The 25,082-nt window shown below is 40.1% G+C and overlaps 2 protein-coding genes across 6 annotated transcripts in view; one reads left to right on the forward strand and one right to left on the reverse strand.

Moving 5' to 3' along the window:
• Phf11 (PHD finger protein 11) overlaps positions 1-651 on the forward strand; it is a 44,009-nt gene extending 43,358 nt beyond the window's left edge. For both annotated transcript variants that reach the window (XR_013092894.1, XR_013092895.1), the window contains exon 13: positions 595-651. The gene's annotated coding sequence lies outside the window, so the exon portion shown is untranslated. The remainder of the gene's footprint in view (positions 1-594) is intronic.
• Positions 1-24,577, reverse strand: part of Rcbtb1 (RCC1 and BTB domain containing protein 1) — a 39,626-nt gene extending 15,049 nt beyond the window's left edge. The window contains exons 1-7 of one of the 4 annotated variants that reach the window (XM_076872715.1): positions 24,477-24,577; positions 10,762-10,837; positions 10,495-10,659; positions 10,013-10,163; positions 3,288-3,454; positions 1,931-2,089; positions 388-495 (exon numbers count right to left, since the gene is read on the reverse strand). In XM_076872715.1, coding sequence (XP_076728830.1) covers positions 388-495; positions 1,931-2,089; positions 3,288-3,454; positions 10,013-10,163; positions 10,495-10,620 — 711 coding nt within the window. In that variant the 5' untranslated portion in view covers positions 10,621-10,659; positions 10,762-10,837; positions 24,477-24,577. Of the gene's footprint in view, positions 1-387; positions 496-1,930; positions 2,090-3,287; positions 3,455-10,012; positions 10,164-10,494; positions 10,663-10,761; positions 10,838-24,470 lie in introns of all 4 variants that reach the window. The other 3 variants (XM_076872717.1, XM_076872716.1, XM_076872718.1) reach the window with 3 other exon arrangements.
• Between the last annotated feature and the right edge of the window lie 505 nt (positions 24,578-25,082).

Genomic DNA, 25,082 nt, shown 5'->3' on the forward strand with positions numbered 1-25,082 from the left:
GAGGACAACAGGAAGGGCAGGGAAAGCACCTCAGAGATTACAGCCAGCTTCTGTAGAACGCCAATTCACTGTCAGGTGTGGACTGACATTTGCTAGAACATTAAAAAGCATTAGGAAAGCCTAAACCTTAGAGTACTGGATTTTACCACCAGTTTGTCACTGGTGGTAAAATATGCCAGCACCATGTGCCTCCTCCTCGTGGGAATTTAGGGAAGATGTAATATTAAATAGGGAAGGTGAGAGAACTGGAAATTTCCAGGCGGGGGAAGGGTCAAACCTCCCCCCCCACACCTGGAAAAAAAGAAAAGGAGTAAACCTTCGATATTTTTCCAAATCAGAACAGGAAAGTTGGACGGACACCAGCTGGCAAGAGGCTCCCAAACGTACCTGGTTCACACACACACTGTGCAAAGCTGCCACTCTCACGGGGCTCAGCTGATTACCATTGTTTCCCAAGCCCAGCTGACCATTGCCATTGTAACCCCAGCCATACACCTAAGAGCAGAGAGAAAAAAGAGAGAATGGAGCTTTGGATCCATCTAAATCCAGTCCATCTAAACAAATCAGTACTCTAACACCCATGTTCTACTTTAGGTGATCCTGTAACTGATCTCCAAACAGAAGATATTTTGGGGGTGAAGAATGGCAGAATTTGGCATCAGTTCTCACTCCATGACTTACTAGGTTTGAGAAGCCTTGGAGAAGTCATTTGATTCCTGTCTTAGAGATGAAGAAGCTGATGAGGCACTTATGTATGTCGGGACACTGTGAAAGGTACTAGGAATCCAAGTCTTTGGTAATGGTTTAACATGGGAGGTGGACACAGGCAAATTTTCTGTAGACAGTAAGAGCTGAAACAGAGATAATCGAGGCACCATAGGATAATGAGGAGCTTGCAAGGGCTTAGCCCTAGAAAGTTTGGGGAATACTTCAGAAAGCAGAGACCTGAGCAGAGCTGAAGGATGAACAGAGGCAAAAACAATCCGGGCAGAAGGCATGGAAGTGTGTCAGAGACAGAGACAGATGACAAGCTGGTAGGCCTGGCTGGACACACCTCAGTCAGTGACAAAAGACTAGAAGGAAAACGCCAGGTGAAAGTGGCAAAGGACATATCTGAGATGCCTGTAATCCCAGCAGCTCGGGAGGCTGAGGCGAGAAGATTGCAAGTTCAGAGCCAGCCTGAGCAAAATCGAGGTGCTAGGCACTCAGTGAGACCCAGTCTTTAAATAAAATACAAAATAGGGCTGGGAATGTGGCTCAGTATTTGAGTACACCCAAGTTCAATCCCTGGTACCTGCCCACCTCAAATTAAATAAACTAGATAAGAACTCAGTAAATTCTAAAGCACTCTGTGGCCCCACTGCATGATGCTATAAAATCTGTATCTACAGAAATATCTTTGCATAATTTTCATGCACTGAGAAATCAATAAGTGGCAAGTTAAAGTAGAAGCTGCAATCAAAAATAATTTCATAGACATAACTATCAGCTCAAAGGTGAGGGTAGCTGAAGGGTACATTTTTTAAAGTAGCCAACAACAATCAGGACAAAAAATTCCACCCTAGCAAGTTGCTTCCTTTTATGATCAAACATTCAAGAAGCAGTAAGTAGCTCTACAGACTTTATCAGCTGACTAAAGAAAGTACAGCTGACTTTCACTAGGAAAGAAAGGTGATACCAAATTCTTTAAGCGCAAATACTTATAAGCATTAGGCAATAAACAAAATTTAACCATACCAGAATCTTTACTTGCAGGTAAATTTTGGGATTTAAAGAAATCGCTCTGAGGAGCAAACATCCTCTGGCCAGTCCTCATGATCAGTTAGAGGTCAATGGAGCTGACAACACAAAGCCCTCTTCCCTCCAATGCTCATTGCTCCCAACAACAATTCCTGAAAGGGGATGGACTAGGAAGGAAGTGAAGGCTCACCTCACCATTGTCCAGCACAGCCATGGAAGAGGTCTGACCACAGGCAATGCCAACCACCCTCTTGATATGTAAACAGTTGGTAACCTTTCTAGGAGTTGGTTGGTTTGTTGTAGATCCTGATCCCACCTGGCCACAGTTGTTATAGCCCCAAGCGAATACCTACAAGAGAAGGGAAAAGGAAAAAAAACGAGTGCTTAGAGTGTGGTACAATGAGCAAGACAGTAACTTTAAGACAAGCATGGATCCAGGGATGAATAAGAGGTATAACACCTACGACAGGCTGGGGAAGTTATTTTCTCCAGAATCATTACAAATACACCAAAAAACAAAACATATCTTAAGGAATAAGGTCATTAAAAAAAAAAAAGTCCAGAACACCATTATACATATTTGATTTGTGGTCTTTTTTTTTTTAAGTATTTATTTTTTTTAGTTATAGGTAGACACAATATCTTTATTTTTATGTGGGGCTGAGGATCGAACCCAATGCCTCACACATTCGAGGTGAGCACTCTTCCTCTGAGCCACAATCCCAGCCCCCTGATTTGTGGTCTTGGCAAACAGTATGACACTCAACCCTTACGACTGAATTCTAGGGATGGGGCTGTAGCTCAATGGTAGAACACTGGTATGGCCATGTGTATGTGCAAAGCACCACACACACACACAAGATTAATTTCTTCTACCAAAAGGGGAGTCCTCTGACTATATGACACAGGTTATGCTGGAGAAGAGTGTACCCACAATCATTTTAGCTACAAGCTATGCCAAGTACAAATATGGTCTTTTTTTAAATAGAAAAATTTCACAATAGAAAAGCAGATAAATCCAACAACATATCTAACAACAGATGAACATAAAAAACAAAACATGATATATACATTCAACGGAATATTATTCAGCCTTTAAAAATTCTGTCAACTTGAAGTCACCATGCTCAATGAAATAATCGAGTCAATAAAATGACAATACTGTATGATTTCACTTCTGTGAGGCACCACGAGTTGTCAAAGTTATAAAAACAAAAAGTAGAATGCAGTAGCCAAGAGCTGGGAGAGCAAGGATGGAGAGTGAATGTTTATCAGATACAGTGTGTTTTATAAGATAAAGAGTCTGGGTGTAGATGGCGGTAACAACTGCAGTAATAATGTGAATAGATTTAATGTCCCTGAACTGTACTTAAAAATGGTTAAGATGGGTGCTGGGGATATAGCTCAGTGGTAGAGCACTTGCCTAGCATGGGCAAAGCCCTGGGCTCAATCTCCAGCACCACCAAAAAAAAGAAACTAAGGTGGTAAATTTTATGTTATGTGTATTTTACCACAATTTTTAAAAAGAATAAAAACAGCACATTTACCTCTCCATCAGCTGCCAGAGCCATTGAGTGATGTGATCCACAAGCAACTTCAACCACCTGCTTGATCAAGAGATTAGTACAGACGTGGATGGGAGCGATGCCCTGGTTGGTGGTTCCATTCCCCAGCTGGCTGTATCCATTGTGGCCCCAGGCATAAACCACTCCATCTACACACAGGGCACACACAGAATCAGTGCTAAGAGGAAGTGGTAGCCTTGATACTTTCTTTCCCAGAGTTTGTATACCTCATTCACTAAACCTTCTTTCTCCTATATTGCCCTCTCTTCTCTATAAAGTAGCCACTGGTGGAAGAGGAGAAAGAGGGATGAGAGAACAGATCAGAAAGAAGCAAAAATCTTAAATGAAAGCACTTGGTACCAACATAGAAGATCAGTTTTATGGTCAGAAGCCAATCTTAATGTATACAAAAACTATAGACTTTCTAAACACTGATTCATGGCAGTAGTGTGTATGACTGGTACCAAGCAAAAGGTAGAATCACAGAAAAATTTATCACCAACACTGACATCACTTTACCAAAAATCAAGCCTCAGGGAACCCCTGGAGGAGGGCTGTGTCAGTCACTCCCAATGAACAGAGGAAAAAAGAATGCTGTTTGCTAGGGAAACAAAAATCACAAAGCTTCTCTCAAGAGTATTTTGGTGACATGAAATATGACTGAATTTTGTTTGGGAGGGGAGGCTTTATAAAGCAACCATTTTATTATGCTCATTTATTCTGTGTGTCAGGAATCTGGACAGGGGAGGTGCCAGTCTTTGCTTCATGACCTATGTGATCTCAGGAAGACTGAAAAGCAGGATGGCTCCATGCCCAGGGGCTGGCCATCACCAAAAGGCATCTTCACTCTCACTGTGGCTATCTTTGGAGAGAACAATTAGTGTATTATAAAGGACACAACTCAGGAACAGCCAAATAGAAAAGCTACACAGGGCAGAGTTGGGGAGGGGTATAGAGCTTCCACACACCCCACTCCCACCAAGCTCCCTAATGGGGTCAACAACCAGTAAGTTCCTCTGCCTAAATTTTTTTAAATGGACTTTATGCTTTTGTGATTCTGACAGAGGTAACTTTTTTGTTTTGTATTATCATTTCATGCATTTCTTCCCACAGTCTGCCTGAGTATCAAGAGCAGGTCTTCCCAAATTTGGTGTTCTTCTCTAGTGTTTTCCCATGGTAATAAAACATCCTGACTTATGCAGGACAACTAGACCTGATGACATTCAAAGACAACAACTGAAATCAAAAGTCCTGGTTAGACTGCTGGCTGGCTGACAGTCCCGAGCAAGCAGGGGAGGATAGTGACATCCAAACAGGCCTCTCGTTGTCTTGTCTTGAATAGCAGCCCACACAAACTTAGAGTACTCTGGCAGGTATAAGGCCGACCTAGAGAACCTCTGACATGCTTCTCAGGAGGCGCTCCTTCCCACAGAAATAACAAAAGAACCAAAAATGGGGCATTTCATCCTAAGTATGCAACTCACAACTGAAGGTTTAAGAAAGAGTTAAAAACTGACCCACAACACTATGGTGAGATTATAGCAGGTAAAAACAAAACAAAACAAAAAAATAGCCTAGGAGGGCTTTAAGTCCTGAAAGAGAAATACACTCCTTATTCTCAGGAAACAGTATCATAAAGATGACAGTTTTCCTATATAAGTTGTAAAATAAAAACAATAGCAATAAAATCCTTCAAGTTATCTTCTGGAACTAGACAAACCATATTAAAAAAAAGAAAATGGTAACTCTGCCAGTTATTAAGAACCATAAAATATTTATAAACTAATATTAGGACATGAACAGACTAATCAATGCGATAGAATTGAGAGTCCAGAAATGAAACAACTACATATGAAAATAAAAGCAACATCAATTGGAGAAACAAGCTGGGTTGAGATAGCTGCATGATCATTTTGAAAAATTACATTCATTCCTCATATTATACATCATGGTAACTTCTGACTGAAATGAATTTGAAATATAAAAACCATATAGGAAGCAGAGGAGTAGAGAAAATTTTCATACCTCAAGAATCCAGAAGCAACAGAAAAAGCACTGATTTTGAATCTAGTTACATTTAAAAAACACACACAATTTTTATGTGGAAAATGACGAAAAACCATGAGCAAAGAAAAAATTAAATACTGGGAGGAAATATTTACAATATATACCACTGAGTATATAAAATTCCATATACAAAAGAATTCCTAAAAATACAAAAGAAAAAGACCAAAACCTATGGAAATATGAATTGACAGTTCAGTGAAAGAAATACAGCGACTCTTAACCATATGAAAAAATAGATAACATACAAGAGCCTAGTTCCCACTCACTAAGGCAGATCTAGCTACTACCATTGCCAAATCTCCACTATGCCATTAACAGAGACCTATGCTGACCCCCCAACTCAGCACCTCCCTCAAGGACACCAGCCAGCCAGCTGATGGCAGGACATTTACAACAGACCCTGGAATGGGCTATCAACAGAAACATATAGCCCAGGTATTGGTTTCTGGCCCACAGGGCCTCAGCCAGAACCACTAATGGGGGTTCATGGAGTATTTAATCCACCGATATGGGATTCCCCAAAACATCTTAGACTCATCTTAGACTAAGGGACCAGTTCTGCAGCAAAAGAAGTGCAGCAGTGTGTACCTGATCATACTGCAACACCCCAAAACTGCCAACCAGAGTGCATGATGGATGGATGCCCTGGCCAAAGGCATAGGTGAGAGAGTGCATGATGGATGGATGCCCTGGCCAAAGGCATAGGTGAGGCATCAGCCAGGAAATGCTACCTAGCAGGGAAGGGATGCAGCCCACCAAGGTGAAGTATCTGCTATAAATTAAGGACTGCTTTCTGGTGCTGTGTCCCTAACAGGCAGAATACATGGGTCCAGGAACCAAAAATGGATATATGAGTGTCGCTACTAACCATCACCCCTCATGACCAACTTGGGGGATTTGAGCTTGCTATCCCTGCAATTCTAAGTTCCATGGGTTTAGAAATGCTGGTTCCAGTAAGGACCACAGGGAGTCCCACTGAACTGTGAGCTGTGGCTGCTGGGAATTGCCAAAAAGCAAGAACAGAGACAAGTCAGTGGTGGTGGTGGTGCATGCCTGTAATCCCAGCAATTCAGGAGGCTGACACAGATCACAAGTTCAAAACCAGCCTCAGAAACTGTCTCAAAAAATAAAAAGGCTGAGGATATGGCTCAGTGGTACAGCACCCCTGGGTTCAATCCCCAGTACTAAAAAAAAAAAAAAAAAAAAGAAAAAAAAAGAAAAAGGAAGAGAAGTCACAGTCCTGGCAGGAAGAGAGGCAGGACTGTTGTTATGAGGGCAGAGAGGAATATGGCTGGCGCCCAGGTCATATTTGCAAGTCATATTGTATGCCTGCCTAATAATGAGAGTGAAAAAAATTGTGCAGCAGCCATGCCAGAGTTCACCACAGCCAGGGGCTCAGAACCCTCAAGGATGAGTCTGAATCAAGAATCAGGTAAACCATCCAAGCCAGGTGCCAGTCATTATTGTAAAGGAGTATACGCACACTTTCTTCCCTTGATGAAGCATAGGAAAGGTGAATTCCATCGTGAGATGGCTCTTAGTCCCAAATTAGGGTGTACTGATCCTTAGTACACACTGCTGCACTTCTTTTGCTTCAGAACTGGTCCCTTAGTCTAAATGTAACACTTGAGATATTTGAAACTGTATGATCCAGATTCTGAAAGTAATTCCAACAGAATTATCATGTCCTAAGGAAATGAGAAGGGCTCTTAGGCCCTTTCTAGACATACTATCTCTTAACAAACCTAGGACTAAATTTCAGGATCACTTGAGGCTTAAGAGATGAGCAAAAATGGGCTAAGGACGTGATATCCCCCAAGGAGAACAGGGGGAAGGAGAGCATGGAGGGAGGCAAACAGCACCCATGAATTTCTAACCTTTAAGGAAATTGAATTTAGTCTTCAGGGAATGGAAAATGAACTGGGGAAGGAGCTAGAAACAATTTTATAAGCAAACTAATTTAATATTGTTTCAGAAGACAAAAGAAATCCTCAAGCCCAAGATCTGTATGTAAAGTATAATATCAAACAAATATTGAACTTCAAAGTAGTCATCAGGTGGAACTGGATGTTCAGTTTAACCAAAATATTCCTAAAACATTCTTCAAAAATACTGCAAAAGCCAGTGAAGTATGGAGAAATGAACACAGGTTTTTATCTTACTCTTCCCCAAACCCTACTGAAATGATAGCAAAAGTGGGGGGGGGGCAGAAAGACAAAACACTCAAGGAGAAGGAAAACAGCAGAAAAAAACAGAACCTGAGAAGCAGGCCAAACCACTAACAGACATTAGCATGTTCTCACATCCCTTCTTTGGGAGGCTCCGAGAGAACTGTTTCACCCAAATAAGGACAAAATAAAACATGAAAAATAGGGACTCCAGAAAGGAAAAAGTGAAGGACTTTCAAGGATAGTGGTGAATAAATGCTCCAGGGTGACACGTGCAGTAGGCTTAGCGAGTGACCAGTCCACACTGGAGTAAGGGACTGAGGACTCTAGAGATTACCTGATTTTCTTAGAAGCAATATACTATTTAATGAAAGAGTATAGGTTAATGACAGATTATAAAAAAGTAAATAAAAAACCTTGAGGCAGTTATTAACCCTAGGAAAACAAACAGTTGTACAAAAAAGGAGAAAGCTTAATGATAAGTAACACTTATACAGTCCAGCAATGTAAACATGAATACCGACTTAAATAGAACGGTGCTATCAGGATATCAAAAGGACAAAGACAGGGAAGGCAGGGGAAGAGAGCTAATTCTCTCTGCCATGAAATAAAGTAGAGATAATATCTAAAATTTAGAAATTGAAGTGTAAGCATGTTATTTTAAAAATATGAGAGTAATTCTAGAAGATACACCTGGAAGAGTCAAAAGTGGCTCTTCCTAAAAAAGTTCAAAGGGTGAGCAGAGCTAAGGTAGGGGCACTTCATTTTCACTCAAAATCCAAACCATTAGATGGTTTAAAGTGTCAAATTATTTTTAAAACTATTTAAACTACATATATAACACATAAGAATATGGCATACAGGGGCTGGGGATGTGGCTCAAGCAGTAGAGCGCTCCCCTGGCATGGGTGCGGCCCGGGTTCGATCCTCAGCACCACATACAAACAAAGATGTTGTGTCCGCCAAAAACTAAAAATAAATAAATATTAAAACTCTCTCTCTCTTTAAAAAAAAAAAAAAGAATATGACATACAAGATGCAGAATGTTCAATGCATACTGTGTAAAATGTATTATAAAAATTAAAATCAAATTAAATGCAAAAAGAAAAACAGTCCCACAAAAAAATAATAATTTATAGCATAAATGTAACACTTGAGATATTTGAAACTGCATAATCTAGACTCTGAAAATAATTCCAACAGGACAGTTATCATGTCTTATGGTTGTCACTTGGGGGAAAAAATAAGAATTTGAAATGTATATGTTTTCAGAGGTCTGCTCAAAAAAAAAAAAAAAAATATATATATATATATATATATATATATATATATATGCCCTGGTGTTGATATCTGACATCGAGGTCAAGTTAAAACTGATATATTAGGAAAGGCTTAAGTCCTTAGGTCACGCTGGATGCCAGCTGAACCAGCTGGTAAAACAGTACTGCTTGAAAAAGATAGAGTAATGCCAGAAAGTGTGACTACACATAGCAGAAGTGAGACACACTCCACACCAGTTCCACTCCTACTGCAGGATCAGCTCCGATCTGGCTCAAGCTTGAGAGCTGCTGGCAATTAGAAGGCAGGAGGCCAAGGCACATGGTGGCATCCAAGGAAGCTGGTATTCCCCAGTCTAGACACAGAAAGGCAGAATGAAATCTGTCTCCCAAAGCCCACCTTAGAGGATCATCCAACAAAAAGCTGAGAATCTCTGCAGAAGTGAGAGATAATGGGCCGGGCCAGGTGCAGTGGCACACACCTGTAATCAGCAACTGAGAAGGCTGAGGCAGAAGGATCACAACTTCAAGGCAACTTACAACACCTCTGGGTACAATCCCTAATGAAAGGAAAGAAGGAAGAGGGAGAGAAAAAGGAAGGAAGAAAGAAAAGAGCTGATGGGCCCAAAATACAAAAGGAAGAACTTAGGTCATATGTAACAAACTTTCAGAGTTTGTTGTGTTCCCCATAGCACAGAAAAATGTCTACTCTCCTTTACTGATTTTGGGGAAGCAGAGAAAAAAGGACAAGAATCTTTCCAACCACATCCCCCACTCTTTCAATATGGCACCCCCATGAATGCCTGAGAATAAACCGAGATTTCTCAAGATGTAAGATCTACACAAAGAAATGAAACCCAATTATCATCTGGATTTATGAAAATGTACCAGGGAAATGTTGCCTAGTGACTACAAAGCCAATGAAAAGTCAGGTTGCAAGGATCTCCTTTGCTATAGCTAATCTTCCACTAGTTTCTATAAATAGTCTAAGCAACATGTCCAACATGCAAGACATTGTGGCTATTTCAAAGGTGGCCTGAAATGTTTAACTTCCACCTGCTTCATATACAGTGTCTCAGAAATTTTTTGAAAAATTTAAAAATCAATTCTTTAATACAGTCCTTCCTCCCCTTTGGCTCAGAATTAACTGCTTAATTTCCCACAAACTGAAAAACTATATCTGTCCCCTCTTTACCTTCAGTGCTGAGAAGAACATGGGGGCCACTCCCATAACTAAGGCTTTTAATCTTCTTTCCACATAAAGATTCTAGCTTCTTGGGTACAAGTGTACTCTGGTTATCGCCAGTCCCTAGACAGTTACTATAGTTCAGTCCAAACACAAAGACCTAGAAAACAAATAGTTTTGTCTGGGTCATCTGGCCTCAAGTTATATTAAAAGCACCTTTCTCCACCCTGAGAGTGGAGTTCAGTAGGTAAAAAGAGACTGATAAGTTTGCTAAGAAATATTCAACCTCTGCTAATATTACTTAAGTTTCACAACATTTGTCAATTCTATGGAGCAAGGCATTATTAAAACAAGAAAACAAAAGAGAAATTTTATCAAAGTCCTAGTCTTCCTGAATCTCAGATTTTCTTTATCCCATAATCTTATCTCAGTCTTCAAACCACACCCTTGGAAGCCTAGTCCCAAAACTGAACTCTAGTTCTCAGTCTTACCTCATCATTGTCAGTAACATAGAGTGCTTCATTGGCTGAAGTGCCAAAGACGCATGCTTTCCGAATAGACGAAATTTCCTGAGGGGAGAGCAGAGTGAAGATGGGCCACTTTCCTACATCCACCATGATTCTGGCTTCAAGCAACCTAAAAATAAGCTGACATCTCTGCTGGAACAAACAGAAAGGATTCCATGAAAATATTAAACAACTGCTAATTTAAAAAAAAAAAAGACAAGACAGACCTGTTAATCAAAGCTAATGAAGTACCTTTGGTTAAATGGATCACTTGCTTTCCCCAGCAAGGTGTCCAATCCTTGCTCCACCTTCAAACCCAGGCCTTTTCCTGTAACAAAAGCACAACAGACTAAAACCAGGCATTTGTCTTGCCCATTTACTAGTCAGACTCATGTGTTCCACAGGTGTTACAGAGTCAAACAGGTAATGAAGATAGGCTAACTGTACAGAACCAAGGCCTCTCTTCAGTTGACAGATAATCAACTAAATTATACAATCAACTAGAGAATTGTCTTGTATATTAGTTTTTATACCCAGAGAATTAATGTGTGTGAGTATGACTGTTACAAAAATCAGAAGCAGTGCTTCTACCCCCCACTCTTGTATTCCCGCTCCTAGGGTACCTGAAACACCCTACTCCTTGTAGAAAATCACTGCCACGTGAAGCCACTGTTTAATGACAGGAATATAACATCCCTCAGTGCCGGGATGGGCAACATTCTAAGGAGCATTTGCCCAAGGTTTACCAGATGAAACCATAAAAGAAAGTATTATATTCTGGTTCTAATTTCTTTGACCAAACTGCCTACATACAAATCATATGTCAACCAAGATAAGGCAATGCACCTCAATCTAGGCACTGACCACTACTGCCTTCAAGCAAATCACAATTAGCATAAATGGTACCCTAGAGGGTGCAGGGAACTTCATCTACTGAAGAAATTTTATGCAAAGAATCCTTGTGAGCCTAAAGGGAATTTCTAGAAATTCCAAAAGCTGTACAAGATCCTATCATGCAAGTGAACTTCCATTTTGACTCTTACCTCTGGAAACTGAAATGGAAGAAAAACTAGAGTTTCCTAATGAGGGCAATACTCTTGAGGTTCCTTCCCACTCACCCTTGTGTATGTGGTGCTGGGAATTGAACCCAGGGCCTTGTGCAGGCAAGGCAAGCACTCTACCAACTGAGCTATATTCCCAGCCCTCTACTCACCCTCTTAGAACTCTAACAGCAGTCAAGAGAGGCAGGCTCAAGATCAAGTTCTTTCTGGCTCCAGCACCTCCCTCAGCACATGTAGAGTGCTTGGGAGCTCAAGCATACTTAACCAATGCCTCATTTCCCACCAGCCACAGAGATTTTTCCCATTAGCACTTGGATGATGAGGATCAGGTGTTTATCAGCCCCAAGCATCATACCACATGTTCAGAGAGGGTTAAATATCCACTATCACTACACAGCAGACTCATCAAATAATATCTGACTATTCTTACAAGTGTGCATGCATGGCTATGTATACATGTCCCTGTACACATGCATGCTGTTTGTTAATAAGAACAGGCAAAGGATTTGGGGAAAGTAAAAATACATAAACATAGTAAAAAAATAAAATTTTGCTTCAAATGGTACAAAAGTATAGGAAAGTAACTCTTCTTACCAATATTCTCTGACCTCTCCTCAGAAGCAACCATTGTCACCAATTGTTCACAAGTCCTTCCAAGGATAGTGCATACTCATTCAAGCATTATATATATGCAAGTAATTTTTTGTATATGTATATTTTTAGTTGTTGATAGATCTTTATTTTATTCATTTATTTATATGCAGTGCTGTGAATTGAACCCCATGCCTCACACATGCTAGCCAAGCACTCTACCACTGAGCCACAACCCCTGCCCCCCTCCCGCCCCAGCCTGTGTGTACTTTAAAAACAAAAACAAAAGGAAGTTTCCCCCCTTACTTAACAGCACATCATGGAAATCATTCCACATTAGCATGTGTAGAATTACTTCATTTCTTTTAATGGTACTATACAATTCCAGTACACAATTTAACAACTTGTTTCCTACTGAGAGGTCTTTGAGTCACTTCCAGTCTTTTTCTGGAACAATACTATAATTATTGTTTGCATATTTATTGTCTAAATGTCCTATTTTATACATAAATTTCTAAAATTCCCCCAAATTGAATTGCTGTATCAAAGTCTAATGGCTATTTCACCCTTGATGTTATTTCAGACCATCCTCCAATGAAGGAGTACCAATATATATAAAATCATCATCAATGTAGGACAGCACCTAGTTACCCCTGATTTATAACTATTCTTGTATGTTATAATTATATTAAAAGCTTTTAAAATTAAAAGAAAAAGATATCCCTCAAATGGCTTGCCTTGTGTCTCTTACAAAACAATGAAGAGTCACAAACAATATAAAAAACCTATCAGCAACAGATAAATTTCAAGAATACCCAGACATATATTAGACTATGAACCATATTAAATTAGCCTTCAACATTTAAAATTTTACATGATATAGAATTAACCAAAAATATAAGACTTACACCACTTTTTAAATTACAAACCCAAAGGGATACCATTCAAAACTATAACTTCCTGACAATGGTACAGATGGAACCATTGTCAGATGGAACTCTGCCCTAAGGGTTTGGTAATCTGCAAGATGAAGCTAACCTTCATAATGACAGTTTATTATATGAGTTGAATTTACCCATAACTAATTACTTGAAGTTTTATTTTACAAGTGTTTCTCCAAAGCAATTTAAGAGCCAATATAAAACCCAGTTCATATATCTTACATGTGCACACTTATCCTAAAGAAAAAAAGCATCACCAGGCTGGGGTTGTGGCACACTGGTAGAAGCCTGCCTAGCATGTGTGAGGCACTAGGTTCAAATCTCAGCACCATGTATAAATAAATGAATAAAATAAAGGTTCATCAACATCTAAAAAAAAAAAAAATAGTAAAAACAAAAAAAGTTACATTGTTGGCCAGGCATGGTGGCACATGACTGTAATCCCAGTAGCTCAGGAGGCTAAGGAAGGAGGATTGTGAGTTCAAAGCCAGTCTCAGCAAAAGTGAGGTGCTAAGCAACTCTGTGAGACTCTGACTCTAAATAAATACAAAACAGGGCTGGGGATGTGGCTCAGTGGCCCTAAATTCAATCTCCCAAACCTCCCCAAAAGAGTTACATTGTTTGAAAAAAAAAAAGCATCACCAAGGCCTTGGTATAGCAGAAGGGATCAAGCACAGAGGCCTGATTTTTAGTTCACATTTACTTTTTAAAATACTTGTACTAATTAGTTATACATGACAATAGAATATGCATTTTGACACATCAGACATAAATGGAGTATAACTTTTCATTCATCTGGTTGTACATGATGTAGTTACACACAGGTCACATTTACTTTTAACCAGTCAGTGTAACATGTACTTAAATTTTTTAAGCCTTAATTTCCCCAAAATTTCTGCTACATCTAAAAATCTGTAATTTCATATTCAAGATGTAACGAAGCAGCTCTGGACAGTTTCTTAAATGCACAAGAACAAGGGCAAAAATGTTGTCCAAGCAAGTAATTTCTCCCAGCAACACAATCAGGCAAAGCAAATGAAGAGCAGGAAGAAAGTAACCATTGTCAACAATCTGCCTTTCTGCACAGTTAGATTGCTTCACACACATTATTTCATTCAATCTTCACAAAAATCTTGTAAGAAGACAATAATTCATTCTTATGAAGTATGTATGTGGAAACTGTGGCTCAGAAGTGAAATAACTGGCCAAGGTCGTATCACAGAAAGTGGCACAGTCAGGATGCACTCTCACCCCTATGATTCTTATAGGGAACATCAGCCCTGACCTCCCAATAGCTAAACTTCTCCAACAGTACTTCCTTCTGACTCTAAATAAAGCTTCTTAGAATTTTCCAGCACATACATCAATTCAAACAAGACCCAGTGAACTACAAGATGACAGGTCTTCCCAGGGCTTGATAATCAGAAAAAATGATGAGCTATAATTAGCATGTAAATCATTATTAAATAGTTACTTCTGATGTACTAAGAATTATTTTTGCTAGTCTTTTCTATATTTAATCTAGGAAATACTTTCTCAAAAATAACATATGTTCGGTCCTTAATTGTCTCTTGTGCATAGTTAGTAGGTGAATTAGTGATTTTTTTTAAAATCGCATGAAGGTAAAACAGAGAAGAAAAAAGAAACAAGCAGAGGTAGGAGAGTTTAACACCCTCTACCCACATGGATCTTCACATTTTCTTTGGCACTGGAAAATACATCCTGCGTCCCCTTCCTCCCAGATTTGCTCTAAGTCCATTAGCACTAAAGAATCAATATCCCATTCCCAGGGGTGGCTTTTCTTATCTATTGTACTGTCCCTCAGAGAATTTGTGACGGCAAGAAAGGTTATTTTATTTTATACTTTAAAAAGCAAATTCAGCCAGGAGGACAGAGAACTTCCAATTTTAGAAATCTACATTTAGAACTGGAGGGCTGAAGGAGTAGAATAGCAACCAATCTTTTGATACCTGTAAGGGCAACTTTCCCCTAGGAATCAAGTAATTAAGGGAGAATGGGAAAGTATTTTATTTTACTGACCTAGCAAATATATATATTTGAATATGTTTACAGAGTTTAAGAAACAGGCAACAGAGATAAATAGAAAAGGAAAACTTTCTGATGAAATATGGTCTCAATATTAATATTAGGGGGCTGGGGTTGTGGCTCGGCAGTAGAGCGCTCGCCTAGCAAGTTCGAGGCCCTAGGTTCGATCCTCAGCACCACATAAAAAATAAATAAAATACTGTGTCCAACTACAACTAAAAGATAAACACTTAAAGATTTTATTTATATATATATAAAATAAATATTAGGGATGATCTCTAAGCATGTGACTTTCACACAGATCTCAAATCCCCTCCCCCAGTCTATCCAGAATGTTTGATACAAGAAGGCTGATGAACAAGACTTTTTAACCTCTGGACCTGTCTTCTGCTGACCTAAACGATTTCTAAGGAAAACAGGTGAGAATCAAGTAAGCAACTCTTCAGAACTGGTTAGCACCAAGATTCTGATTCCTCTTCAGATGTCATCTGTAGAACATGATATCAGTTTATATCGTTCTCTATAAAACTGATTCTTGGGGAAACACTAGGACTCTAAAGTGGACCAATCCATCTTATTCTTTTTTTTTTTTAATTTTTTTTTTTAGTTATACATGGGCACAGTATCTTTACTTTGTTTATTTACTTTTATGTGATGCTGAGGAGCGAACCCAGAGCCTCACATATGCAAGGCAAACGCTCTGTCACTGAGCCACAACCTCAGCCCCCGTTTTATTTTTTTTAACTTTTTTTTAAATTTATATATATATAATATATATAGTGGGACATCAGGCCTTTATTTTATTTATTTATGTGGTGCTGAGGATTAAACCCAGTGTCTCACACATGCTAGGCAAGTGCTCTGCCACCAAGTTACAGCCCCAGAAGCCCAATCCATTTTAAATGGCCGAAATGCTCTTCAGCATACCAGCTTAGAGTCAGGTTTAGACTATTTTAAAAAAGCAAGGTCAAATATGCAAAATTATTTCTTTTTTTTTTAATTACAAAATGTTTTAATTACTTACATGTACAATGAAAATTCCTAACAGAAGTTTGTCTTCCTAAATTGAATGGGTAATTAGTTATCAATTTAAGTTGTTAAGCTGCCTGACAATAAAAATTTATAGTTAATCAGTTACTGATGAAGTCTAAAGTGCCACACCAAAAAAAAAAAAAAAAAAAAAAGCACTACTATATGATAATGTGAATAAAATAACAGCACATATTACTAATTCTCCTGCAATCACCCTAGATACCAAGAATGCTGGGGTCATCAAAAAAAAAAGATAACAATCTTGATCTCTGAGGAGCTAACAGAAAGTCAGATTCTAAGTGAGTGGAAACCTAGAATACAAACACTACTGGATTATTAGGCAAACAATGGGATTCAACATTTTCCATTTAATACATGAATATGTATCACAAGTATACAGTACATGTGATACATATTCATGTATTAAATGGAAAAAATACATGCAAAATAGTGACAATTATATGAAAATTATATATCCCAGAAAACTGTTGTACAAAATTCTAAAAATAAAATTCTCAGTATTCTAGCAGATGATAAAATGTAAAGCACTTCCTCACTTAAAAGCATCAGGCACAGTGGCGCACACCTATAATCCCAGCGGCTTGGGAGGCTAAAACAGGAGGATTGAGATTTCAAAGCCAGCTGCAGAAAAAGCGAGGCGCTAAGCAACTCAGTGAGACTCCGTCTCTAAATAAAATACAAAATAGGGCTAGAGATGTGGCTCAGTGGCTGAGTGCCCCCGAGTTCAGCACCCACTACCAAAAAAAAAAAAAAAAAAGCATCTGGTTTCTTATAAGAAAAAGTATTCCTCAGAACATTCTTCCTTTCTGACTAACTGGAGTTCTCATTTGAGCATAAAAGATTTAAGGATGTGACCATCTTTTTCTCCATTTCTGAGCACAGTCTATTTCAACTCCAGGAACACTTCTTTTTTTTTTTTTTTTTTTTTAAATAATTTTTAGTTGTAGATGGACACAATACCTTTACTTATCTTTATTTGGTGCTGAGGATGGAACACAGGGCCTCACACATGCCAGGCAAGCGCTCTACCACTGAGCCACAACCCCAGCCCTCCAGGAACACTTTCAAATAAAAAAGTTCTAGGGTTTGGAGTAAACTTTTTTGTATACAATCTTACAACTTAATGTCATCCATCTAACTTTAGCAAAAGCAATGCAAAAAGCCTCTGGAGTTAAAGAAGAGTCTGATGCTACTCACACCAGTTTCTTTCAACCTGTTCTGATGGGCCTTGTGAGAATGAACAGATGCTACACGTCTGATTTGGACACCAAATATTATTCCCAGGTTCAGATTAGCCTCTGAGATTGAATCAATCTTGAACATTTTAAAACACAACTTTAAAACTATTATACCCATTGCATGGTTTGAGGACTGCGAACAAGATGTAAAGTTTCAAAGATATGCTGAGACACTAATTACTGCCTCAGCTGCTAGAACAGCTGCCCTCCACTTCCCTCTTCTGCAGGCTCATATCTGAGAATAAAAGGGAAGGAATGTCTGGAATCTCAACAAATTCCTCAAGAGTAAACCTGAGAATGTAGCCTTCTCCAAACTCCACCAGTCTGTCACATTCATAAGGATGCAGCTGAAGCAATCATCCTAGGTACCAAGAATGAAAGTACAGATGACTAAAAGTCACCCTCCTCCTACCTCCATTAAAACACAACATGACTGCTGTCTTAGAATTTCCCAACACTGATTGTGATTACCCTTTGCCTCATTAGTTGGGTTCAAAGTCAATACTCTTATAAGAGGAAAACAAAAGTATCTATAGCTGTCAATTCCCAACAGACAATAAATTATTTGACTTGAAACACAACTTGTAGTAATGGCCTACAGAAGCATTTCTTCAGTCCTAGCATACAAGGAATTGCTTTTACCTCATTGTCCAGTATTCAGCGATTCTAGGACACGGGAATCTGACAACTCATTGTAAGTGAAGAAATAATTCTACTGAAATCATGTGTTCAGGCTGGAATAACAAGCAACCCAAGTAGCCACAATATCAACACCATAAAGAATAACACATCCAGGGTTGTGAAGCTGTGGTCCTATAAAAGTACTACCTTTATGGGATAGTTTTATTTTCAAATGAAAACCAGGAAAGAAATCTCAATGATATGCTTTTCTATGGCTTTGTTCTTTGTTGCAAACATACATGCATAACAAGATAAACCACATAAAAATAGATGCGTTAAAAGGTTAAAGAAATGGAAAATGGACAGAACACAGTATTACTTCATTTTATTTTTTCTAATAAGTTCAAGGCTGGAATGGAGGAGTCGAGTTCAAACTTATTTATGGTTTCATGAAGCTTTCCTATGGGGGTGTTCTGAAAGTAATTTTGTCCACTAGTCTCCAGCCAAATGAAAAGTACCCAATTGTTCCCTGCAATAAATGAAAGCCAAAGTAAAAGTCCAGCAATGGACAGGCAGAACCATACTCGATTCATTCAATAAATGTTTACTGAATGTCATTAGGTAAACAAGGCAGAGCTAACCCCAGAGGTTGCCCTTAGCAGAGCTTACATGCGGTGGGAACATGTAGACACAGAAGAGACGCTCATGACAGAATGCCACTGCTCTGATGGTGGGATGTGGGGCTTCAGAGGCTTCGGGAGCCTGAGAAATGGCAAATGTGCTTCAACCTTTTGGAGAGAGGTGACACCTCTAAAATGAGCATATATGCCAGGTCAAGGTCTGATGGAAGTGAGCATGGCTGTAGGCAAGCAACTCAGGCTTTATCCTAGTAGCCACATGTAATCCCTGAAGAGTCTAAGCAGAGCATGATCAGATGCAGGTCTGTAAAGATTACTTTGTCTGAACTTGGAGACTAAACGGGGTGAGGAAGAGGGCTCCAAGGGAGTCTAAATGGCTATGTTAAGCCAGGAAATAAAGGATGGAAGGTACGCCAGGGAAAGGAAGAACACCCAACAGGAGGGAGACTCAAAGAATTCTGTGACTAAATGGGAAGCAGGCACTGGGTGAGAGGAAAAGCAGAGCAAGGATTACCTGGATGCTTGGCCTGAGTATGAGAGTGCACCTCATACCTCTCACTTAATGGAGACTACAGTAGGTTCCAAGGAATAAGGAGCCCGATTCTGGACATTTTAAATTTGGGGGACCAGTGGGATGAATTCACCCAGGGAAAAGTATGTGGAGTAAGAAGCATGGACAATCATGGGCAAAAAGTGATGAAACTCTAACAGGAAAGGGACAGGGTGAACCCCACAGTAGAGACAAAGGAGGAACAAAGAAGGAAGAAAACCAGCAGAGTGCAGTGTCATGAGCTACAAACTAAGCATCACAAGCAGGAGGTATGCCAGCACCAGTGCTCCTGAGAGACCAAAGTAAGGGCTGAGAATGTTTACAGCTCTAACAAGAATTCCTGATGACCCCAGTGAGTAGAATCTGTAAGGCTGTGGGTAGAAGAAGTCAGATTGCAGCAGGTTGAGCAGTGGAAGCTAAAAAAAAAAAAAAGAAAGCAATGAGCATAAACATGTTCCAGAAATATGACTGTCAAATAAACTAGAGAACCAAGGTAGTAACTCTGGAAATAAGATGGAGCTGAGAGACATTTTTTGGTAATCTTATTTTAAACATGTTCAATACCTAGGAAGGAGCCAGTAGAAACACCAAAGATAAAAGAGGCCAAGTGTGGTGGTGCACACCCATAATCACAGCAACTAGGGAGGCTGAGGCAAGAAAAGTGCACGGCTAAAGCCAACCTAGGCAACTTAGTGAGACCCTGTCTCAAAATAAAAATTAAAAAGGGCTGGGAAGGTGTGGCTCAGTGGTCGAGTGCTTGCCTAGCATGTTCAAGGCCCTGAGTTCAATCCCCAGCACAAAAAAGGGGAGAGGGTTAGGGATATAGCTGAGCAGCAGAGTACCCCTGTGTTCAATCCTTAGTATGGAGGGAAAAAAAGGCACAATAAAAGAAGATAAAACAAGTATGTAAGGTTCTTGAGAAAGCAGCAGAGATGTGATAAAAGCTGCAGAAAGTCTTCCAATCCAACACAAGAGGAAGAGGAAAGGATGGAAATGGATGAAAAACTTTAAAGGCTGCAGAGCCAAATGTTGGAGACATATTCATTCACATGATCATGTGCTTTCTCTCTCTTTACATACCCACCAGTAACACGGGTTTTTACATGAGGGTTCCAATTTTCCCATACCCTTACCAACCCTTATCATTGTCTATTTACATTACAGTCACTCCAGTGTTTGAGATGGTATCTTAGTGCAGTTGTGATTTGCATCTGGGAGCATTCTCTTCAGAGGTCAACTATTTTTCCCTGTGAAGAAAGAGGTAAGGCTTTCTGTTGCAAGGAAGAAAAGGAGCAACCTGAAGAAAAAAAAAAAAAAAAATGTTTGCAGAAGTCTAAAGCAGTCACCAAGCAAGAAGAACCCAGAAGAAGACTACCAGCACAGGCTTGAGGTACCCTCTCATGGTCTGTAGAGATTTTCTTCTCCAGGAGTTCTTTAAAAGTTGTTCTAACCAGAATTGGAATAAATGTGCTCAGAGAATTTTTTCATTTAAAAGCAGTAACAGAATGCTCCTGAAAAATCTTATCATTTTGTTTAAAGTCACACCAGAAATGACACTTTGCTTAAGATTCACTCTTCTTAAACTTTGAAAATGAATCATCTCTCAAACACAAGTTCACTACAGAACTGACAACTTTACTATAAGAATTTAACTACAAACAGTGCTAACTTCATCAAATGGCAAACTGCCAAGAGAAACATCACACATCCATCGTTTCAATGAGTCATTCTGTGCTCCCTTCAGCAGCACATATACAATAGTAGATCACTTCTTCAAAACACCTGCAGATAATCATATCACAAAGTGTTTACTTAAATTAGTAACAAAAATCATATATACAATAACCAGTGACAAAAAATAAAATGATTTTATTCAACCAGTTACCATGTAGAGCATAGGCAGTCTTTGATTTAACTAATCCACAAGCACATTCCTACATGATATAAAGATTTAGAGATGTATCACCAAAGTATATTTTTATATACGTTGACCACAATTTTTTTTCACATCTTAGGACTAACTTGTACTGTGATCCAGATTAATAGCAGGGGTTTTATGGTAAAAGATGTTGTTGTTTCAATTATCTATTGCTGAGTAACTTGCCATTCCAAAACTGTGGCTTAAAATAATAGCATTTCTCTTGAAAATGAATTTTGAGTGTATGAAGCTGGAGTTACTCACTAGGTCACAGGCAGTAGGAATTTAACTAGAACTAAAACAAGCCTTGTTCACATATGTGGCACATTCTAGTGGTCTTTCTCTTTCCAGCTAGTCTAGACCAAGCTTTTCTATAAACACTGACTCGCTTCTAAGGCAATGAAAGCTAGAGCTGTCATGCCTCTTAAGGACTATTCCCAGAACTGGCACAGTATAACCTCCACCACCTTCTATTGGTCAAAACAAGTCAGGTGGCTGGCCTCAATACAAACGAAGCAAAAACAGCCTCTATCTTCTGACTGCAGGAGCGGGCAGTCAAGCACAGTGATGGGAAGAGTTGGAGGCAGTAGTCATCTTTGCAAACAATATATTCCAGCTGTAAACAATACCACAGAATATCTCCACTATACTGAGTTCAGGATTGAAGCACTTGAGAAGGTACAGACTTTGTCTATTTCTAAAACTACTCACTTTTTAAGCTTCTCTATCCCAGCAAAAAGCTGACCATGTAGAATGCTAATTTCAGGAAAACCATGGAATCTTCTTTTCTGGGGTTGTGGGAAGGATAGACACCATCTTTTAGAAATGGTCTGAGTATGTGTTTTCCTGGATGAGATCCATCACTTCCTGAAGTCCTTTCATAACTTACAATTTATTATGCACATGAATAAAAAGGTATAATCTTTTTATTCATATGATCTCCTTTTTAAAAGTGAACCTAACACACATATACAAGCATCCCTAGCTATTTAAACTCCTGCTATCCAAACTATCAAAAAATTTAAGAATCAAATAGATTTGGATTGCTTCAAAACTCCTTTTTTTAAACTATTTTTAGCAGTAGATGGACATAATAACTTTATTTTTATGTGATGCTGAGGATCAAACCCACTGCCTCACATGAACTAGGCAAGCACTCTACCACTGATTCACCACCTCAGCCCCCAGCTTCAAAGCTCTTGCTACTGGCTCTCCTAGATTTAGAAATGAGCTGGATTTAGATATCACCGAATCCCTTATAATCTGAAAGCTCAACATCTGAACTCTGCAACCCAATAAATGTGTATAAAAAAAAAATACTAATATTCTAAAATATTAACTTATCTTTAGGTAGTATAATTATAGACCATATACAATCTTCTTTATATTTATTTGCATTTTCTAAATTTTCTTCTGTTATTTGCTTGCAAAATTTATTGTTTTAAAGGTTTTTTATTAAGATGGACACAATATCTTTATTTATTTGTTAGGTGGTGCTGAGGATCGAACCCAGTGCCTCACATGTGTGAGGCAAGCACTCTACCACTGAGCTATAACCCCAGCCCTTACTTGGCAAAATTTAAAAAGTAAGACTGTATTGTAGACTAAATGTTCTTGAAAACTTTTTAATTTTTTTAATTACATATTTGACCCACAACAAATTCATGTTGTGGGTCAAATATATAATTGACAGATAATTACTAACCTATCCCTTCTAGGAAGTCTATTCAGATTAAATTCAACCAATACCCATCATATCCCTCTTGTGCATTACTCAACACATACAAAACATACAACATTTAAAAAAAAATCATAGAATAAAGCTAGGCATGGTGGCACACAATTGTAATCATTGCTACTCTGAAGGCTAAAAAGCAGGAGGATTGCAAGCTTTGAGGCAGTTTAGACAGCTTAATGAGACCTTGTGGCAAAATAAAAAAGGACTGGGTCGATGGTAGAGCTCCTGAAAATTAAGATAAGGCCAAGCTCTGGCTGGAACATACAACAGGCATTTTCTAATTTTAAAAATCTTACAAGAAATTTTTTTTAACTGGGGCAGGTGAGGGGAAGAGAATCCCATGGGCCTACCCGTTGGAGACCAATCTAGCAACCCAGTGAAACCCCGTTTCTAAAATAAACGAATGAATGAATGAATAAAGGTGCAAGATTGATAGCTTTGGTTTTTATAGCTATTCCTTATTTTAAATTCCTAGAACTTGATCACCTGAATCACAGACATAAAAATCACTTGCAGAAAACTCCTTAAAGTTAACACACTTCCTCTTCAAGAGAAACGGCCTAGAGGATAGAAGAAAAAGGACCTAGCTAGAAGTAATAACACAGACTGGTATTCACACAATGCACTGAAAGACATGCCACAGATCAACTGCTGTATTAATAGAATCTAAATATATGGTTACATACTCAACCCTGAAAAGAGTTCAAAGGGGTGAAACTCACCCGGTGCAACAGCCACTCTTTAAAGCACACTACAAACTGCCCTCAGGGTTCAATAATTTTTCCATGCCTTCGGGCATTATGTCCGTGCCTTCGGAACTTTGAGGTTCAGATGTTATCAATTCACAAAACATGTCAGTTTCAGAACTCATTTTGCCTCTATAGACTTTAATCCTAATGAGCGAACAGGGCAAAGGAAAGCCCGGTAACAAGACTGTACCCAGCTGCAATGAGTTCTGCAGCTGTCTCACCTACTTATTTGCTGATGAGACATCGTAAAGAGAACAGAGTGTTCTTCTATGGTCATCTTAAAATAAAGCAGGCAGCTTTTATCAGACGCAGGACAGAGAAATTCCATTCCCTCAGTTTACCCCAATACTCCAGGATAAATGTCCCTAGTAAAAGAAGTCCCCCTGCCCCCGCTTTTGTGGATTCCTTGTCGCAGGAAAAAGTCGAGCCTACAGCTTGTGACAACACTACCCTCGCGCGCGAAGGAGATGCGAATATCTGGGGAAGGACCAAGTGGAGAAGGGGAGAGTCAGCAGGGAGGTCCCCTCTCAGCAAAACGGCGCTAGCGCAGTGACAACACTTCAGCTGTGAGCAAAAACAAAAAATACCCGCATCCGTGCAGTAAAGAAAACTTTCGCTCTCCTCTCGGCAGGAAGAAACGACAGCTGAAGTAACACAGAGCCGGCTCGGAACGCGACGCCTCGCGAGCCCGGGAACCCGAGAGGCAGGGAGGTGGGAGAGGGCAGGAGTAACGGGGCACACCCGGCCCGGCTGCGGGGAAGGGAGGCGGGGAAAGGACCGGGTCGGAGGAGGCCTCGCGAGCTCGACCCGCACCCACCTCTACCTGCGAGGCCTGTCGCCGCCTTGCCGGCCGGGCCCAAGCTCCCAGAACGCCACTGGGATCTCGGAAGCTCTGCCAGCCGCAGAAGCTGGAGAGAACACCGAAGCCGACCGGCGGCGAGGGGCGGAGCACGAGGGCGCCGGTCACGTGGTCCCGGCCGCCTCACGTGACCCGGTGCGGCTCGCGCGCCGTCGCGGCCGCCTGCCGCCCCCCTGACCCGGCTCCTGGCTCTTTAAGCTCTCGGAGCGCAGGGCTGGGGGCACCCTAGAAGTCCGTCGGTTTTCAAAGGCCAGTTCTGTGTCGCGATAGAGCGTGGTGGCTACGGCCGGGTCTCACGCTTTTGTTCCTTAGGGAAACCGGGGACGCGCGAGGGGCGGGCTTCGGCTTTCCTTCTCGCGGCAGATCGCTGAGGAGGGCCGGGACTCCGACCCCTAGGCAACTGGGACAAAAAAGCGACCCGGAAACCCAGCTCCCCGCCCACTCTAGGGCGGATCCGGCCCGAGGCACTGCCCAGGTGGTGCTGCAGCCTGGGAAGTTGGGCCGCGGAGATGTTTTACCTGGGCACGTGTTTTCCCGCCCCTCGCCTGCCCTGGACCGAAAGCACCCGAG

The sequence above is a fragment of the Callospermophilus lateralis genome, chromosome 12 (assembly GCF_048772815.1).
Source record: "Callospermophilus lateralis isolate mCalLat2 chromosome 12, mCalLat2.hap1, whole genome shotgun sequence".
Taxonomy (NCBI): Eukaryota; Metazoa; Chordata; class Mammalia; order Rodentia; family Sciuridae; genus Callospermophilus; species Callospermophilus lateralis.